The 15219-nt window shown below is 44.1% G+C and overlaps 1 protein-coding gene and 1 long non-coding RNA gene across 2 annotated transcripts; both read right to left on the bottom strand.

Moving 5' to 3' along the window:
* Window positions 1-181: 181 nt before the first annotated feature.
* On the bottom strand, window positions 182-8251 carry LOC102689303 (xaa-Arg dipeptidase). Its single transcript, XM_006626219.3, has 7 exons — window positions 7514-8251; window positions 5530-5678; window positions 4887-5029; window positions 4575-4729; window positions 3054-3189; window positions 1928-2035; window positions 182-1574 (listed from the first exon to the last, which is right to left on the bottom strand). The coding sequence occupies exons 1-7, from the start codon at window positions 7940-7942 to the stop codon at window positions 1372-1374; spliced, it is 1323 nt and encodes a 440-aa protein (XP_006626282.2). The 5' UTR covers window positions 7943-8251; the 3' UTR covers window positions 182-1371.
* A 2761-nt stretch (window positions 8252-11012) lies between these two features.
* LOC138241980 (uncharacterized) lies at window positions 11013-14015 on the bottom strand. Its single transcript, XR_011191247.1, has 2 exons — window positions 13673-14015; window positions 11013-13474 (listed from the first exon to the last, which is right to left on the bottom strand). It is a non-coding gene; the product is annotated as an uncharacterized lncRNA (long non-coding RNA).
* Window positions 14016-15219: the final 1204 nt, after the last annotated feature.

Raw genomic sequence — 15219 nt, forward strand, 5'->3', positions numbered from 1 at the left:
ATGTGCCACTTGAAATATGGAAAGCACAATTTTGTGAACAGGTTGAAAAGACATTAAATTCTGAAAGATTAACTATTATTGTCAGAATGAACCCGATTTGTTATTTTCCTAATATGAGGTAACAGATCTGTGTTCACTTTGTGAGAGATGTAGTTTAGTGAAGATAAAATGTACTTCAAAACACTCCACTTTTGTCTTTATTCAATTGTTTCTTGCCATAATTTAAGTATTCCATTTCTAATTTAAAAATCCATTTACCTTCATAGAGGAAAGTTTATATGCAAATTATACTTTTGTACTAAAAGGAAGCACAAAGACTAAAAACTGTGACATCATACTGTCCTGCAGCAGTCAGAAAACTGAATAAGAGGATACACCTGTATTTGTGGGAATACACCTGTATTCAGGGTAGTTAGAACAGCTGAAATATCTGGTCCTGGCAAGTCCAAGAAATGGAAACAAGTTTTTTAGTGTACTACCAACCTAAAGTGTCCTGCTAAATACAGTACTTTTTTTTTCCCCCAAAAATGGGTGATATTTGTATTTAATATCTACAGGCCTCCAGCCTATCTGGAGTTCCCTCACAGTTCAAAGCCATCAAAGTGATCTGTTCTTCTCAACAAGTCTATAAATGAGTATAAATGCTTTCACTTAAAGCATCAGCGAGATTAAAAATAACAAGCAATTCAAAACCTCACTATAATTGAACAGAGGTCCTTCCACTCACCAACCTCTCTGCCTTAAATATTACCTGCCTTGGCTTTGAGACTTGACTAGGATTCTTCGAGACTCCTCTCCTGAAGCTTCTCTTTGAAGTTAGTCTAAGTCTAAGTCCTAAATTTAGTCTTTAATTTAGTCTGAGTCCTAAAGCAGTTCAGAGTGCAGCACTTTTGTCTTGGGAGGTGAAGGCCAGGAGGGTGTTGGATGAGCCTTGTTGAGGAGGGATTTTCCAGGTTGGCTTTCCTGAGGCCGGTGCGTCTTTGGTGGATTAAATATGTCCTCTTGTAGCAGGAGGTGTGGAGCAATGGCCAGCGTTCACATTGTGCTCCCGGTCAGTACCCAGGCTTGCCTGGACAAGCTGCTGCCTGACGATTCATTAAAAAGTAAAACAAAAAGGAAAGATGCCACCCTTATTTCCACTGTCAGTCCTTAAAAGCTCCATCAGGAGAGCTTGCACGTCACAATCCAATAAAATATCAAAGTTGTAAAGGTAACACACTATAAAAAGTCTCAAGCAAAAAAAAAGTCTATGCAGCATATGTAGTACAAAAGGCCACTGGTACAATGTTTGACAGTAGAAAGAGTGTTACAGTGATGGTGAACAGTGAATAAAAGCAGGTGCCTGGCTGGACAGCAGCCTGGTGCTCTGGTTCACTGAGACGCCCCACTGCAGTGCACAGAGTTTGACTCTCTGCCCTGTTCTCTCCTTCGCAGCTGTCTTTCCTCACTCCGCTTGGCCAGCGCAAAATCCTCCTTCACCTGCTTCAGCAGCTCCGGGCTGAAAATCAGGTCCAGGGCCGTCATCAGCAGGGCTTTAGCAGTTCTCAGGGTGTAAAACTGAGCCTTCTCTGAACCTGCAGGAGAGAGTAATGCTGTCTTTTACATTTCAGCACAAAAACACCAACGATCAAAGACGTGGGCATAATACTGAGCCATGCCTGCTAACCTGGAACCTCGTTTAATTAGTCTTACAAATACCTGCTTTGCCTAACGAAACCTGGAACTGCATGGATTTGAAGTTCAACTTTTCAACAGGAAAGATAAAAAGGGAAATAGTAAACAAATACAGTAATTAAATGAAACAGGTTTTTGTTATTGAATGTGAGGAAATGCTATTTGGCGCCTATGGAGCTAATATTTATGATCATCACTCTGGATTTTGGTCACAGCACAGCGGTAGACGTTTTGACCCGTGTTTCAGTCGTACCGGCGGCAGCAGTATACTCTTCTGTGTGATTTAGTGCTTCGGAGCCGATGTAAAAATAGGGGTGGATTCCTGGAACTACTTGTGACACATTGCCAAAATCTGTGGAGCCTGTGAAGAACAAAAACAAGATTATTTTTTAATTACTGGAGTGCTATTAATCACACAAAAACGTTTTTTTTTAACTAGGTTCATTCAGAAATGCCTAGCATAAGACTTTCAAAAGCCAGTCCTAAAGGAGTTACAGGCTTGAATTCAAGGTTCCTCACCAACAACCAGAAGTGCTATAAACTCTTTTTCCTGTCTTTTTTGTTAAAGGGTTTTATTGAACTTCACTAAAATGATATGCTGATACTTTTATTAAAAGAGTTATTTAAAACCGTATACTCCCAAGGCTTCATGGAGGTGTATCACCTCACTTACACAGGAATCCAAAGGGGAGTATTTGGACATGAGTTAAAATACGTCACACAAAGTCTAACTGTGTTACACTTCAAGTATGTGGCTTCAGAAGATATTCACACAACCGTCTCTTATAGCCACTAACAATTTTCTTAAACCGTGTTTCCATGTTCCTATGTACGTAGTGCGAGTTTAAGTCCTTAAGGATTTTGTCCTTGTTTCTACTTTAAACATGGTTTGTTCTTGAACCAGTTATTTGCTCTTAAATAACTGGCTTCATTTATGGACTCTGCAGCTAACAGTTCATCTCATTCTATTTTCACTTTGGTCAGGAAGCCTTTTTTCTCTTTTGCCTGAAAAGCATTATTCCCATCTTTTACTTCTTGGAATAAATTTAAAATCTTCACAAACTGAGCAGAGAAAAATAACAATTAGAGTCACACAGCCCTGACACTGGCATAAAACTTCAGGAATGACTGAAAATGCTTCACTGCACATTGTCAGTTGTGATGTCCTTTAAAAAACTAAACACTAAAAAGCGGTTTGTGGCTGACTTAGTATTGCTTCTAGCTCCTGAACCACTAACTTTCATAAGGGTTTCTGAAATGTAATATTACTCATGCCTCGCTCCCCACTGCTGGAAACAAGTTTGTATTTGTGCCAGCCCACTCGTATTACTAACATAGCAACAAAACAGCACCACGTGTGAAACCAGCTTTATTTTTACCTGAAGAAGTAGTTAGGACTTCCTCATCAGTTGTAAATTCGATACCAAGTAACTTTCCATTCTCCTCATAGAGGCGATGAAGCGTTTTAATAGGAAGAACATTGTGGTATTCATGTGCCGCATACTGAAGCTCAACCTGAAACACAAAGCCTTGGTTTGAATTGCCATTTCACAATGAGCTGAAAATAGAAGCACTGTGTAACTGTTGCTTCATAACGTCCCGGCTTTTACTTCATGTGAAGCTTTCAGGACTCGATGGAAAATTTAAAATCCAAAGACTCCAACGCAGAGAAAGTCCATCAACTGCAGCGTCACAAAACAGGCCATTTTTCACCAGTGCCGTGACAACGGGCCTCAGAACTTGTCTGGTGGGAAGGATCCTCTTTAAGGAGAGGATAGTCCTGTCTATATGGCTGTACGTCAGGGGTTGGCAAACTACCCGCGGCCCAAATGCCTGCAGCCCACTACTGTTTGAATCTTGGGGGTAACTTTTTGCATCAGATATTGAAAATCTTCCGTCAGTGGCTCTGCTGCTTTATCTCAGCACTATCGGTCAATTGCAGAAAAACACCTTTTGCACAAAGCATTTGACTTTTAGCCTATCAGACTAGCTTTAGCTCAGGTTACATACGCCTGTGCTACAGCTGATTCTTACCGTAGATACATTCGGATTTTTGTTGCCTACTGTGATTGGCTCAGTCACGCAAATGACGTCTACTGTTTGCTATCTTGTTTGAAAGCAGGTCATGATTTCAAACGGTTCTAAAAGTCATAACTGACAAGAGGCTAACTGTAAGATATTCCTGCCATGTCGAAAAAAAGAAAGATCGATGCAGAGGGTCAGAAACTCAACGACAAGTGGTCAGAAGAGAACGTTTTGTGTCCCTTGGAAAGAAAAGGTCATGTACAGCGTCTTATCATTCAGGAAACAATCGCCGTGATTAAAGAATACAACATAAAAATGGTCTTACAAGACAAAACATCAGGCTAAGTTTCCGGAACACACAGGAGATGGACAAAGGGAAAAATTAGAAGAGTTGAAAAAGTCGCTTAGGGGGCTACATAAACTGTTCAAGAGAAGATTCTGAGAAAACGTTGGGGCTACCCGAGCTAGTTATCGAGTATCACGGCTTCTAGCAGCAGCTGGCAAGACCTGCTTTGCCTAACGAAACCTGTAACCCCGCGGACGGGGAGTTTATTCAGCAGCGTCTGCAAGAGGTCGCGGAGGAGATGTGCGCGGAGAAACGCGGCCTAGTCCAGTCGGTGAGTTTACCGGCTAGATAAGAGGATTTCACGCGGGGGCGCCCAGCAAGGTTAGTAAGAACTTTTTAGTGGCCCTCGCTGTAAAACGTTTGCCGACCCCCTGCTCTAAGACATCTTCCAGGCTGCTTTTACAGCGGGGTTCATTTCATGCTCACAACTGCCGTCCAAACCCCTTCTACAAGGGGCCCGTGTGGCGTGTGAGGACAGTGAAGCGCAAGACCGTGAGGTCCAAACTAACACCCTGCTCCTCATGCTTACTTGGCAGCCCGTTGCGCAGGCCGCGGACCTGAAGCACCTCTCGGCCTTCTCTCGGAGAACAGGCAGGTCCCAGCGCTTCGGCGTCCGCAGGTAAAACACCATCTCGGAATAGGCCGGGATGATGTTGGGCTTCACTCCGCCGTGCTTGATGATGCCTGAAACAGGAAGGGAGGCGACACTAACAGTACTGGAAACTTCAGCCAGCCGGTCACGTGGAGCTAAAGCAATATTTGTTTTGCAAACAGTTACATTCAGGTAACCATCGCGGTCAGCGAGAGGGAATATAAACAGCAGTAGTGCGGGGGTCCTCACCATGGAGTCTCCAGTCAGGTTTCAACTGCTGTCTCAGCACAGACAAGTTGTTATAAGCAAGAACCGCGGCATCTAACGCGTTGACCCCCTGCCAGGGGTAAGCGGCAGCATGGGAAGGCTTTCCGTAGAACTTCACAGTCACACTGAAACACAAAAACACGGGAACGTCTGTACTGGTAAATTCAGACCTCACTTAGCTTTGGTCACAACAGACAAGCACTTTACAAACCACTTAATATGTTTTTTTTTGGTCTCTGTGTGCAACAGTGCTCTATACCTTTGTCAGATAAAGTGTTGGTCATGCTGTACATTTGGAGGAATTACATATTTGCATTGTTTTATTTACTGGAGTTTCAAGAGTAGAGTTAATTCCCAACGCAATTCATGATTCTTTGCACCAAAATGAGTATAGATCTTTAGTTCGTCACTGTCCCGTAACATTTATAGTTAGCATTAGCCACTCGGATCACTCTGCGGCTAAATGCCGAGGCTTGGTCAATAAATAACTCTGTTTTTGAAGCTGTACTTCGATTCTGCACAGGTGTGGGAGACAATGATTGCAGAAACGCTTGCTCCTGGGCTTTCCATCTGTAGCCCTGCAGTTCCCCCGTGTGCCCACTCGGCGGTAACCAGCTCCCCTTACTCGTGGTCCGCCATGTCAGGGAGGTAGGCAGCATCCTCCTGAGAAGGGTGAGCCATGAACACCACGTCCAAGCCCTCGAACGCCCCGGCTTCCATCAGGTCGATCTTCCCTCCCCCGTCCTCCTCCGCCGGAGTCCCGATCGCCGTCACCTGCAGACGCCAAACACTCTTTCCTCACGCACGGGAGGGCACCGCCATCGTCCCGCCGAGCGCCTGAGATGACCGTAGAAGCGGCGGCAGGCTTCTGGATTACTGAAGCCTCCAAGGCACCTGCCACTGCCTTCTCCTGCGCCAGCCAAACAGACGGGCTTCCTGCCGCGGTGAAGACACGAACAAGCAATATCTCCGCCGCCAGGCCAACTTGCTGCAGCTTTACCAAAGAATCTAAATATTTTACCTATAAAATATTGATAAATTACCCTTCTCTTAGGCTGACGAGTCATGCACCATGATCACCGACACCGGATTAGGCATGCGTCATGAGCATTTCCCAACCTACTGTTCTGTAGAAGCTTTTTGCACTGTAAGGATTACAAATTTCAAGCACTCACATCACGGTTAATTCGGCACCAAACCAGACCTTGAGGGTGGCCAAGGTTAACTGTACAATTTTTCCTAGGAAAGGCCTTGTACAGCACATGACACAAAACAGCAGTGTAGCTCCGTGGTCAGGGATCCAGATATGTAACTGGGGGCTGGGACTTTTTTGCAACCAAAAACCGAATATTTGAACATATAATTTTTCTACTATGGGGAAACAGTAGTAGCTCATCATATGGCTACATTTTGTAAGTGCAAAAACCGAAAATTATTGGAAGATTATTACATTTTATAAAATCATTAAAAAATATAATAAATTATCGAAAATTATTTACATACAGGTGCCAATGGAAGGGGCAAAAAAACTCTCAGCGAGTCTGTAAAACTCGCCACCCTGTTCCTCTCCCACGCCGGCAGCGCTCTTCACAACATGTTCCTGTTATCCCAGGTCCCCAACAGGACCTGTAACTCGCTACAACTACACTGATCCAAAACACAGCCCAGGCAGCTGGTTGTTCTCAGTTTTGCTCAATTCCAATGGCTGTGTCCTATGTTGCAAGTCCTATCACTTGGGGGGAAAGTTTGACGTCGACCGGCTTCTAGAGCTTTCGAAAGGGATTTCTCGTGTGCGACCACCGTGCGCACAGACACTGACGCAATACGGTACATGACCGCTGCGCTGCCGTCTTTCGGGTGAGACGTTAAACCGAGGTCCTGACTTTCAGTGGTCATTAAAGATCCAGGAGCATTTCTCGATAAGAGTACGGAGTTATGCCGGAGTCCGGGACACATTCTGACCCCTCGGCCTTTACCGTGGCCTCCAAATTGTCCCCATGTATGATTGGCTTGCACTTGCCCTGCGATGGACTGGCGTCCCGTCCAGGGTGTACCCTGCCTTGCGCTCGTTGCTTGCCGGGTAGGCTCCGGCTTCCCGCGACACCGTATGATATAAAGTGGTTTGGCAAATGACATGACATGACAACTGCGCTGTGTGCCCAACATACTGTACGTGAAATTATACACGCAGAGCTAATTTGCACTATCATTGTTGCCTCCGTGGCAAAATCATTGATTGTATTGTCGCTTATGAAACGCTTTGACACTTTTTAACCTTGTTTTATGACACTCGCGCAAAATGACTTGTCCTGTGCCCTCTCGCAGTGTCTCAAAACTGTCTGCAAGCCGGGAAGGAGGCACTTTGCTCTCACTGCACAGCTAAATATAAACTTACAGAAAAGACGCAAAGATAAACGCGCCACACAGACACCTCTATCGCATGTCTAATTACAACATTACATATCATCAGGACGCCGCTTATCCTGCTGACTGTGGCGAAGGCAATAATAATAATAATAATAATAATAATAATAATAATAATAATAATAATAATAATAATAATAAGCTCATGACACTATTCGTACTGTACATTGCTCGGCGTGCCTTACCTTCACTCGGACGGAAGGATCGCCCACGCTTTCCAGCACACCTTTTAACCCAATGGCTGCGGCTGCACCGACCTCTGCGATCAGGTTATGCCCGCATGCGTGGCCGATTTCTGGCAAGGCGTCGTACTCGCAGAGGAACCCGATGTTTAGACAACTCTCCCCATCCTCGCCGCCGCCGCCGCTGGGTCCCCAGGTCGCCCGGAACGCGGTGTCCAGTTTGTAATGGGGCTCGACGCTCCAGCCCTTCTCCTCCTGGAAGAAACGGACCAGGATGTCGTGGGACTTCTTCTCCTCGTAAGCGAGCTCGGGGCAGCTCCATATGTCCCTGCTCAAGGCGCACAGCCTGTCCCGAGCCGCGTCGATACAGCTGCCGGCGAGTCGTTTCAGCTGCTGCAGGGACGTCCCTGCCTCCCGGTCCGCCGAGCACATGGCCAAGAACACACCTGCCACTGCTCTGTGTTTCCCCGACTGAAGACAAGTCTGAAAACTGTCAATCTATACCGGTTAATAGATTTACCCTTAAGATGCTGCCTGAACTATAAGTAAAACTGTGAGTTTAATAATCTTTTGGGCTATCCGACAGTTACTGTATGAGTAACTGTATATTTCTGACTTTTAAAAAATAATACATTTTATTTGTGTCGCTAAAAGTCTAATGACAGCTGTCCTCTTCTAAAATTAGCTGAGCTTTCCCGTTACATGAGCCACCTACTGTACACCCAAGCACCAATACACTTCTGCACCCTGACCAACCTCTCTTTAAAGGGACCGTCAGTATCGATGCATTGTGGTAACTGTAGTTTCAGAAATTGCTTTCAGGCAGAAAAACCTCACAGCAAAATTGATCAGTACTACATGTCCATGCATGCAGTTAGCTTTTTCTTGCTTCCAGTTCTGGAAGTTGAGCCAGGAGACGCTTGTGTTTGCTGACAGGCGCAGATCGTGAAGTTGCGCAACCTGCCGCAGAACTGGGGCGGTCAATCAAGTATTTGTTGACTTCCCAGAAAACTGGTCTTGCACGGTACCGTGAAAAGCAGATTAACATGCGGACCTCTACAAAGCTAAAATACATTAGACACTCTTCTTTAAAGGGAAACATTTTAACTGAGGTAGGTGGCACTCCGAAAATAAAGAGAAGGATTTGAATAGGATTTTGAATGAAGTTACGCTTATTGAACCTGGAACCTGCTGTTCTGTGGTGCGGGACTGCTGTCCATTCCTGGCGCGAAATACTCTTCAAATCATACTCCACCTGCTCGAGGGAGCCACACTTATATATGAAAATGGGGGAAATACTGTATATAAATTCCTGCCCCTTGTGTTGGCCGTTCAATCCCAGAGCAAACATCTCTTACATGGCTGTGCCAGTCTTTGGGTCCCTTCCAAAATGCAGTAGTTTGCATCCTGCTGTTCTTCATGCTGTGTTGTCCCAGACATATTGGGATACGTCTCTCCTGTGTGATATTGTGAAGGAGGCCTATTCCAGATCCTGCTCAGCCCCAGTGTGGCAGGGGATTAGTAGGTCAGTGGCTGGTATTTGGCTATCATATCGCACATACTGTACAATACGATAGTCCAGGGTTAGGGGTTACTGGAGTCCACTGTGGAGATTATCATGTGGAAGAGTAGGACATGGTAAGGTGGCAGGCTAGAAACTGTACTGAATGAGACTGAAGAAAGATATAAGATGTGAAAAACGGGTTAACTGATTTCTTTCTGCACAAAGACTTCTCGTGACGCAAGACATTCCAAGTGCTTAAGCACTTTTGAGTTATGGCAGGGATGGGAGTTAACTGATAAGAGAATCCAATTCAAGACAGACTCCCTAACTAAGGGAAGATACAACTGGCCATTCAAAGTGCTCAAGGTCTTGGGAATGCCCGAACACAGGTGACCTCCCCCAACTACCATGGTAACAAGTTGCGTCAGAAGTGGCTGAAGTTTGCTGTATAAACTGGATGTTTTGTACCTATATTACAAACAATACTTTAATCTTATTGTTCCTTTCATGCAATAAACTCAGTTGTTTAAACTTGATCTCGGGATCCAGAACTTATTTGTCTGTTACAATATGGTAAGGACATTTTGTGCCACTGCATCTACTGCAATTGGAACTAGAAAGTTCTAAGTATTACAAAACAGTCATATGATCAACTTATTACCTCAATAAGGATCTCTATTGAGAGAAGAGTTTGCAAGGGAAGTGTTTATACAGTTTACAGAATTCATATCTACAGTGTACTGCATTCTTCTAAACTAGTGAGCATAAACAAGTTTGGAAAGTAATCAGTCACAGTGATATTCTTGGTATCAGTTGCAGCGCTCGGGGGACAATAACAGCTTTCTTGGCAGTGGGAGCTGCAGACGTGAGTCTAAACCCCTCTTTCAGTTCCAGCCCCTTCCGCTGTTGTGCAGGGATCGGGTGACAGGTGCCAGTCACGTGGGGCAATGAGGCAAGACCAAGGGCCGCAGTGCCAGGGCTCGTAGAAAGGACCAGATGGATTGATCGTGGGTGTAAGAATTAAAAGGAGATGCAGACATCCCAACTTTGAAAAATTGTTTTCAGGAAGGGGGGGGTTGTCCATCCCGTCCCCCTTTAAAAAAAATCACAGCCATGTAATGAAATAATTTGCCGATAGATACTATAATATATATATACTGTATGTATTACACTATAAATACTATAACTCACCAGTCCACTTGAATAACCTCACTTTCTTTGCAAACTCTCGTCATACAGAGATGCGGCATGTTTAGCAGTTCTGAGCAGATTCTCAGATGGCTCAAGGTCATTTTATATCATTAAATAATTTGCTGATGGTTTTTGGGGCCGGGGGTGTGGCCAACAGAAAACGTTGGGAGCGGGGGTGGGGGGGCCGATTTCCGGGAGATCATGGATCACTGGCGGGAGGGAGTCAGGGTGGAGCCGCTGATTTCTGGGAGACTCGGGGTGTCTGGAAATGGTTTTGGAAAAAGAGGGCAGAAATGATGACTGTGGTGAGGCTGACGGGGAGCACTCAGTTTTCTTTTTCATTCTCATTGGAATTTGTCATCCGAAGTGTGTGCAACTCACCTGCTTCGCTCAGGATCTTCCTCGGGAACATCCCAGGAGCATTAAACGATGTCCAGCCCTTCTAGTGAGCAGCTGTTTCAGACAACAGTGTGGATTTTGCCAATTTGGTCATTTAATAAAAGTTCTGAGGATATCCGAGAGCTATCCAATATACACACGTCCAGTGTGGACTGGGCAGTAACGTCGTGATATGGTGTTACACACTAGACATTTCTGCGTACAGCTGAGGAGTTGCTTGCAGTTTTGATTTGGTGTGATAGGATGTGACACATTATCAGTAGGGTTTGGTGATTTAAAGGTGCTGTTTGCTATTTGTGAAGTGATCTAATTTTTATATGTGAATTTCTTCCACAATAGTTAATAAAACAGCATCTCGATTCTCCTGGTGAGCACACGATGTCAAGAATGTTTATGTAACAACATCAGTAGAAGGAGCACTCCTGTCAGCATACAATTCCATTTATTTTTATATAGCGCCTTTCACAACAAGGTTGCCCCAAGGCATTTAACGAAGCAGTGTGACAGTACATGACATTACAGGCATACAGGCATACAGCAGATGTTCAATATTTGCTCGAAAATATGGTTCTAAAGTTGTTCTCAAGATTAACTTTTTTAAGGTTATAGATTGGTTTAAATGTATTTGGCCGTTCAAGCCAATAAATCCAAAAAACAGATGCCTATGTTTCTGGAAGTTGGGGCTGTGTGATTTTGTTTTTTGCTTTATGCAGTGCTACACAATCGGTTACGTCTACACCAGCAGCCCCACTTCCCATCAAATAAAAATATATAGACGAGCTGTGAATTAATACGCAATATACATAAATAATAAGTAATACAGCACAGAAATGGCCCTGGTCAAAGTCACCAACGATCTTCTAATAGCTTCTGATTCTGGTTCTCTTTCTATACTCATCCTCCTTGAACTCAGTGCTGCTTTTGACACTGTTGACCATGACATCTTACTTTCTCGTCTCGAGACTGTGTTTGGAGTTTCTGACACTGCCCTCAACTGGTTCAAATCTTACCTCACTGATCGCTGCCACTTTGTCTCTCTTAATGGGTACAGGTCTGAAATTGGTCTTGTTAAGTCTGGTGTTCCTCAGGGCTCAATACTGGGCCCTTTGCTCTTCAGCATTTACATATTCCCTCTTGGTCAGCTTTTAAGATCACATGGCCTCAGCTTTCATTTTTACGCTGACGATACTCAAATATACATCCATACCAAACCTGACACTGATGTGGCTGTCTCTATTCTATCTAATTGCATCTCTGACATAAAAATTTGGATGACTCAAAACTTCCTTCATCTTAACTGTGACAAGACTGAAGTCATGCTTATTGGCACCCCCCATCAACTTCGTAAAGCCAGTCCTGTAACCCTGTGTAGATGGCTCTGTATTTGAGCTTCAATCAAAATTGAAAAACCTTGGGGTTATATTCGATTCTGGCTTAACATTCGACCCACATGTGCAGCATACTGCCAAAACATATTTTTTTCACCTTAGAAATATCGAAAGACTACGCCCTATGCTATCATTAACTGTGGCTGAAAAGCTGATCAACACATTTGTATTCTCTCAAATTGACTACTGCAATGCTCTTCTCGCAGGGGTATCAAAATCTACTCTGAACAAACTGCAGTATGTCCAAATTTTCTTCACATTCTGCCCTCCTTACTGTCCCCCAAGCCCATCTACATTGTATGGGTGACAGGGCCTTCTCCTGTTATGGCCCCAAGCTCTGGAACTCTTTGCCCAAAGATATCAGAGAGTCACCCTCTCTAAACTCCTTCAAATTCAGGCTCAAAACCCTCTTCTTCAGAAAAGCCTTTACTTAACTGGTTCCATTCTTCACCCCTCTGCTCTTAGTACCACCATCCACTCCTTAGTACCACTCCTCTATATATTGTAATTGTGTCTTATCTTGTGTATTCTCCTTATTTATTGTTATTGTTATCCTGTAAAGCGCTTTGAGAAGCCACCTTTAAAGGTGCTATATAAAATAAAGTTTATTATAGTTTTTATTATCATATATATAATTATTACTATTAAAAAAACAATCGTTTTCTGTGTCTGTACATTCTGTTCGTCTGAGATTTGTTCTGGTTTTTTTTCCCATGAAAGACCATTACCCACAAGGCACATATGACTGTACATATTCAGGACTTCTACAAAGTTCTCGAAAGCTTTGATGTTTACAACCCCCAGGAATAAACTCAGGACACGTCGTTTACAAACGCAGAAGGTTTTCACATTTGCCACTAGGGGGCGCGGTCTTCTTTTTACCGCGGTCTTATTAGGGTGCTTTGAGAATTAGGACTTGTACTACTTGTAGCAGCAGTAGTAGATAGTAGTAGCAGCAGCAGCATTAGTAGTTGGAATTGTACCCAAAAATCTACATTCAAGATTTGCTGTTTTCAACAGCAGGGGGCTTTCGGCATCTGTGAATCAAAATCCATCATCTGTGTTTACAGTATATTACAACAGCCACATTGAACTGCGAACTGCGAGGCTGATCATTTCTCACCTTTCAAAGCGATTAATTATTACCGACAATAAAGACAAATAAAATTGCACTATTAAATGTTTCAGCTGGCTGTAATAACCTGAGGAAGTAAAGAGAAGCTCTTCGTTTTAAATTACAGGAGAATTCACACGCTTCTGTCATGTTCCTCTAACTGGTTACGTCTTCATAAACGTCCACAGCCTTGGCATCGATCACACAGCTTCAGGCTTCTTCACGGTCTGTCTCACTTCCCCCACCGTGGAAAGAAATTGATCTGCATTTCGCAGCAGGTCGGTTAAAAGATCTGTCCGACCTTTCTAGCTTGAAGGTGGATCATCAAAAGGCACTGATTGGAGTGCTGTGAAACAGAGCAAGACAATCTGCAAAGCAGTGAAAAGCAACACATCTGTTCCCGGACTAGACACGCACGCACGCATAAATGTATTTATATTATAGTTTGTATAATTATAGAGGTTGCACAATATCTACACAACACATAACGTATAAGCACATTGTTACGAGACGTTCTTTCAGGACCCTAAACAGAGGACACAATCCGGAGGGGAGTGAACACACACTGGGGGGAGACGAGGAAGCGGGCGGGGGCCCGTGGTCCAGGCGAACTGTCCAAAGGGAAATCCAGTGCAGGCGAAAGTCCAGGGCCGGGAGATCAATCCAAGACGAAATAAAACAAAGTTAAAAACCGCAGCGGGATCCGGCGAAGGGTCGGGGGGGGGAAGGGGGAACGGAACCAGGCGCTCCAGGTCCCGGGTTCGGCTGGGTCAGGACACCTAGGAGGCGAACGCCACCCGAGCCGCGGACTTAGGGCGACTCGGTGGTAGGCGAGTCTCCGGGCGCCCGTGTTCCCGAGCAGAGCCCGGAACAGAGTGAGCGCCGGGCTTTTAAAGGTGGGCTGGAACAGGGAGCAGGTGCACAACAGCAACTAAAAAGTGAACGAGCCGGAGCGCCCTTAAGGGGGAGGGACTGCAATCGTGACACACATACTGTAGTGTGTAAGCAGCCCCTTAATGTATGAATACATGTATTTTGCTCAACTTTGTTTCTACAGTTTACATGATATATAGCAGCAGTTTGGGTTCTACCAGCACTGTTGTTGAACAGTACAGAAGTTACTGCATTGTAGGATAAGACCTTAACTATAACCAACAGGCTATAACAATGTTAGAAATACAAGGCGTTGTTCTTAGTTCTGACTACTTTGTAGCTGAGGTGCAGTCAACTACTCTGATTCTTTGATAGCCAATATTTCTTTGTTGGTTTAGCTCATATTTAAATAGCAGGACCCTGCTTTCTGAAAATGAGATACAACGCCCTCCAATTTGTTGGAAGAAAAAAATAAGATGTACATATCAGTTATACAGGATGATATAAAACTGAATTTTTCTCATCTGGATTGCATGTTATCGTATTTTCTAAAATGAAAAAAAAATCAAACTGAAAACCTTTGAGAAATTTAAAATGGTAAAAATGGCCTTCAGTCATAAGTACAAATGATTAATGAACTGTCATGTTAGTGGCTATTATCACCCTGCAACTCACACCTGCCAACCCACTGAAGCTAAGTGGGTGGGAGCCTGGTCAGTACCTGGATGGGAGACCTCCTGGGAAAGCTAAGGCTGCTGCTGTTAGAGGTGTTAGTGGGGCCAGCAGGGGGCGCTCACCCTGTGGTCCATGTGGGTCCTAATGCCCCAGTATAGTGATGTGGACACTGTACTGTAAAAAGGCCCTGTCCTTTGAATGAGACCTAAATTGAGGTCCTGACTTGCTGTGCTCATTAAAAATCTGAGGGTGTTTCTCTAAAAGAGTAGGGGTGTTGACTAATCCTGGTGGTGCTACACACTGGTGGTTGTGAAGGGGGTGGAGTGTCTGGGGAAACACTATATAAGTGTAAAGAATTAATTATTATGATCCTAAGTAACTGCATCACACACACATTTGAACAGCACAGAGACACTGTGATATTGCTTTGTTTGCTCTGGCTACTCTGGCTGTCCTTTTGGTAATCAGAAATTTGATCAACATTGATTTTTTTTTTGTTTTTTGGAAGATGGTTGTGAATTTATAACTTGGCATAATAAGGCACCTTAGTGATAGTGACAGACAT

The sequence above is a fragment of the Lepisosteus oculatus genome, chromosome 2, assembly GCF_040954835.1.
Source record: "Lepisosteus oculatus isolate fLepOcu1 chromosome 2, fLepOcu1.hap2, whole genome shotgun sequence".
In the NCBI taxonomy this organism is placed as follows: Eukaryota; Metazoa; Chordata; class Actinopteri; order Semionotiformes; family Lepisosteidae; genus Lepisosteus; species Lepisosteus oculatus.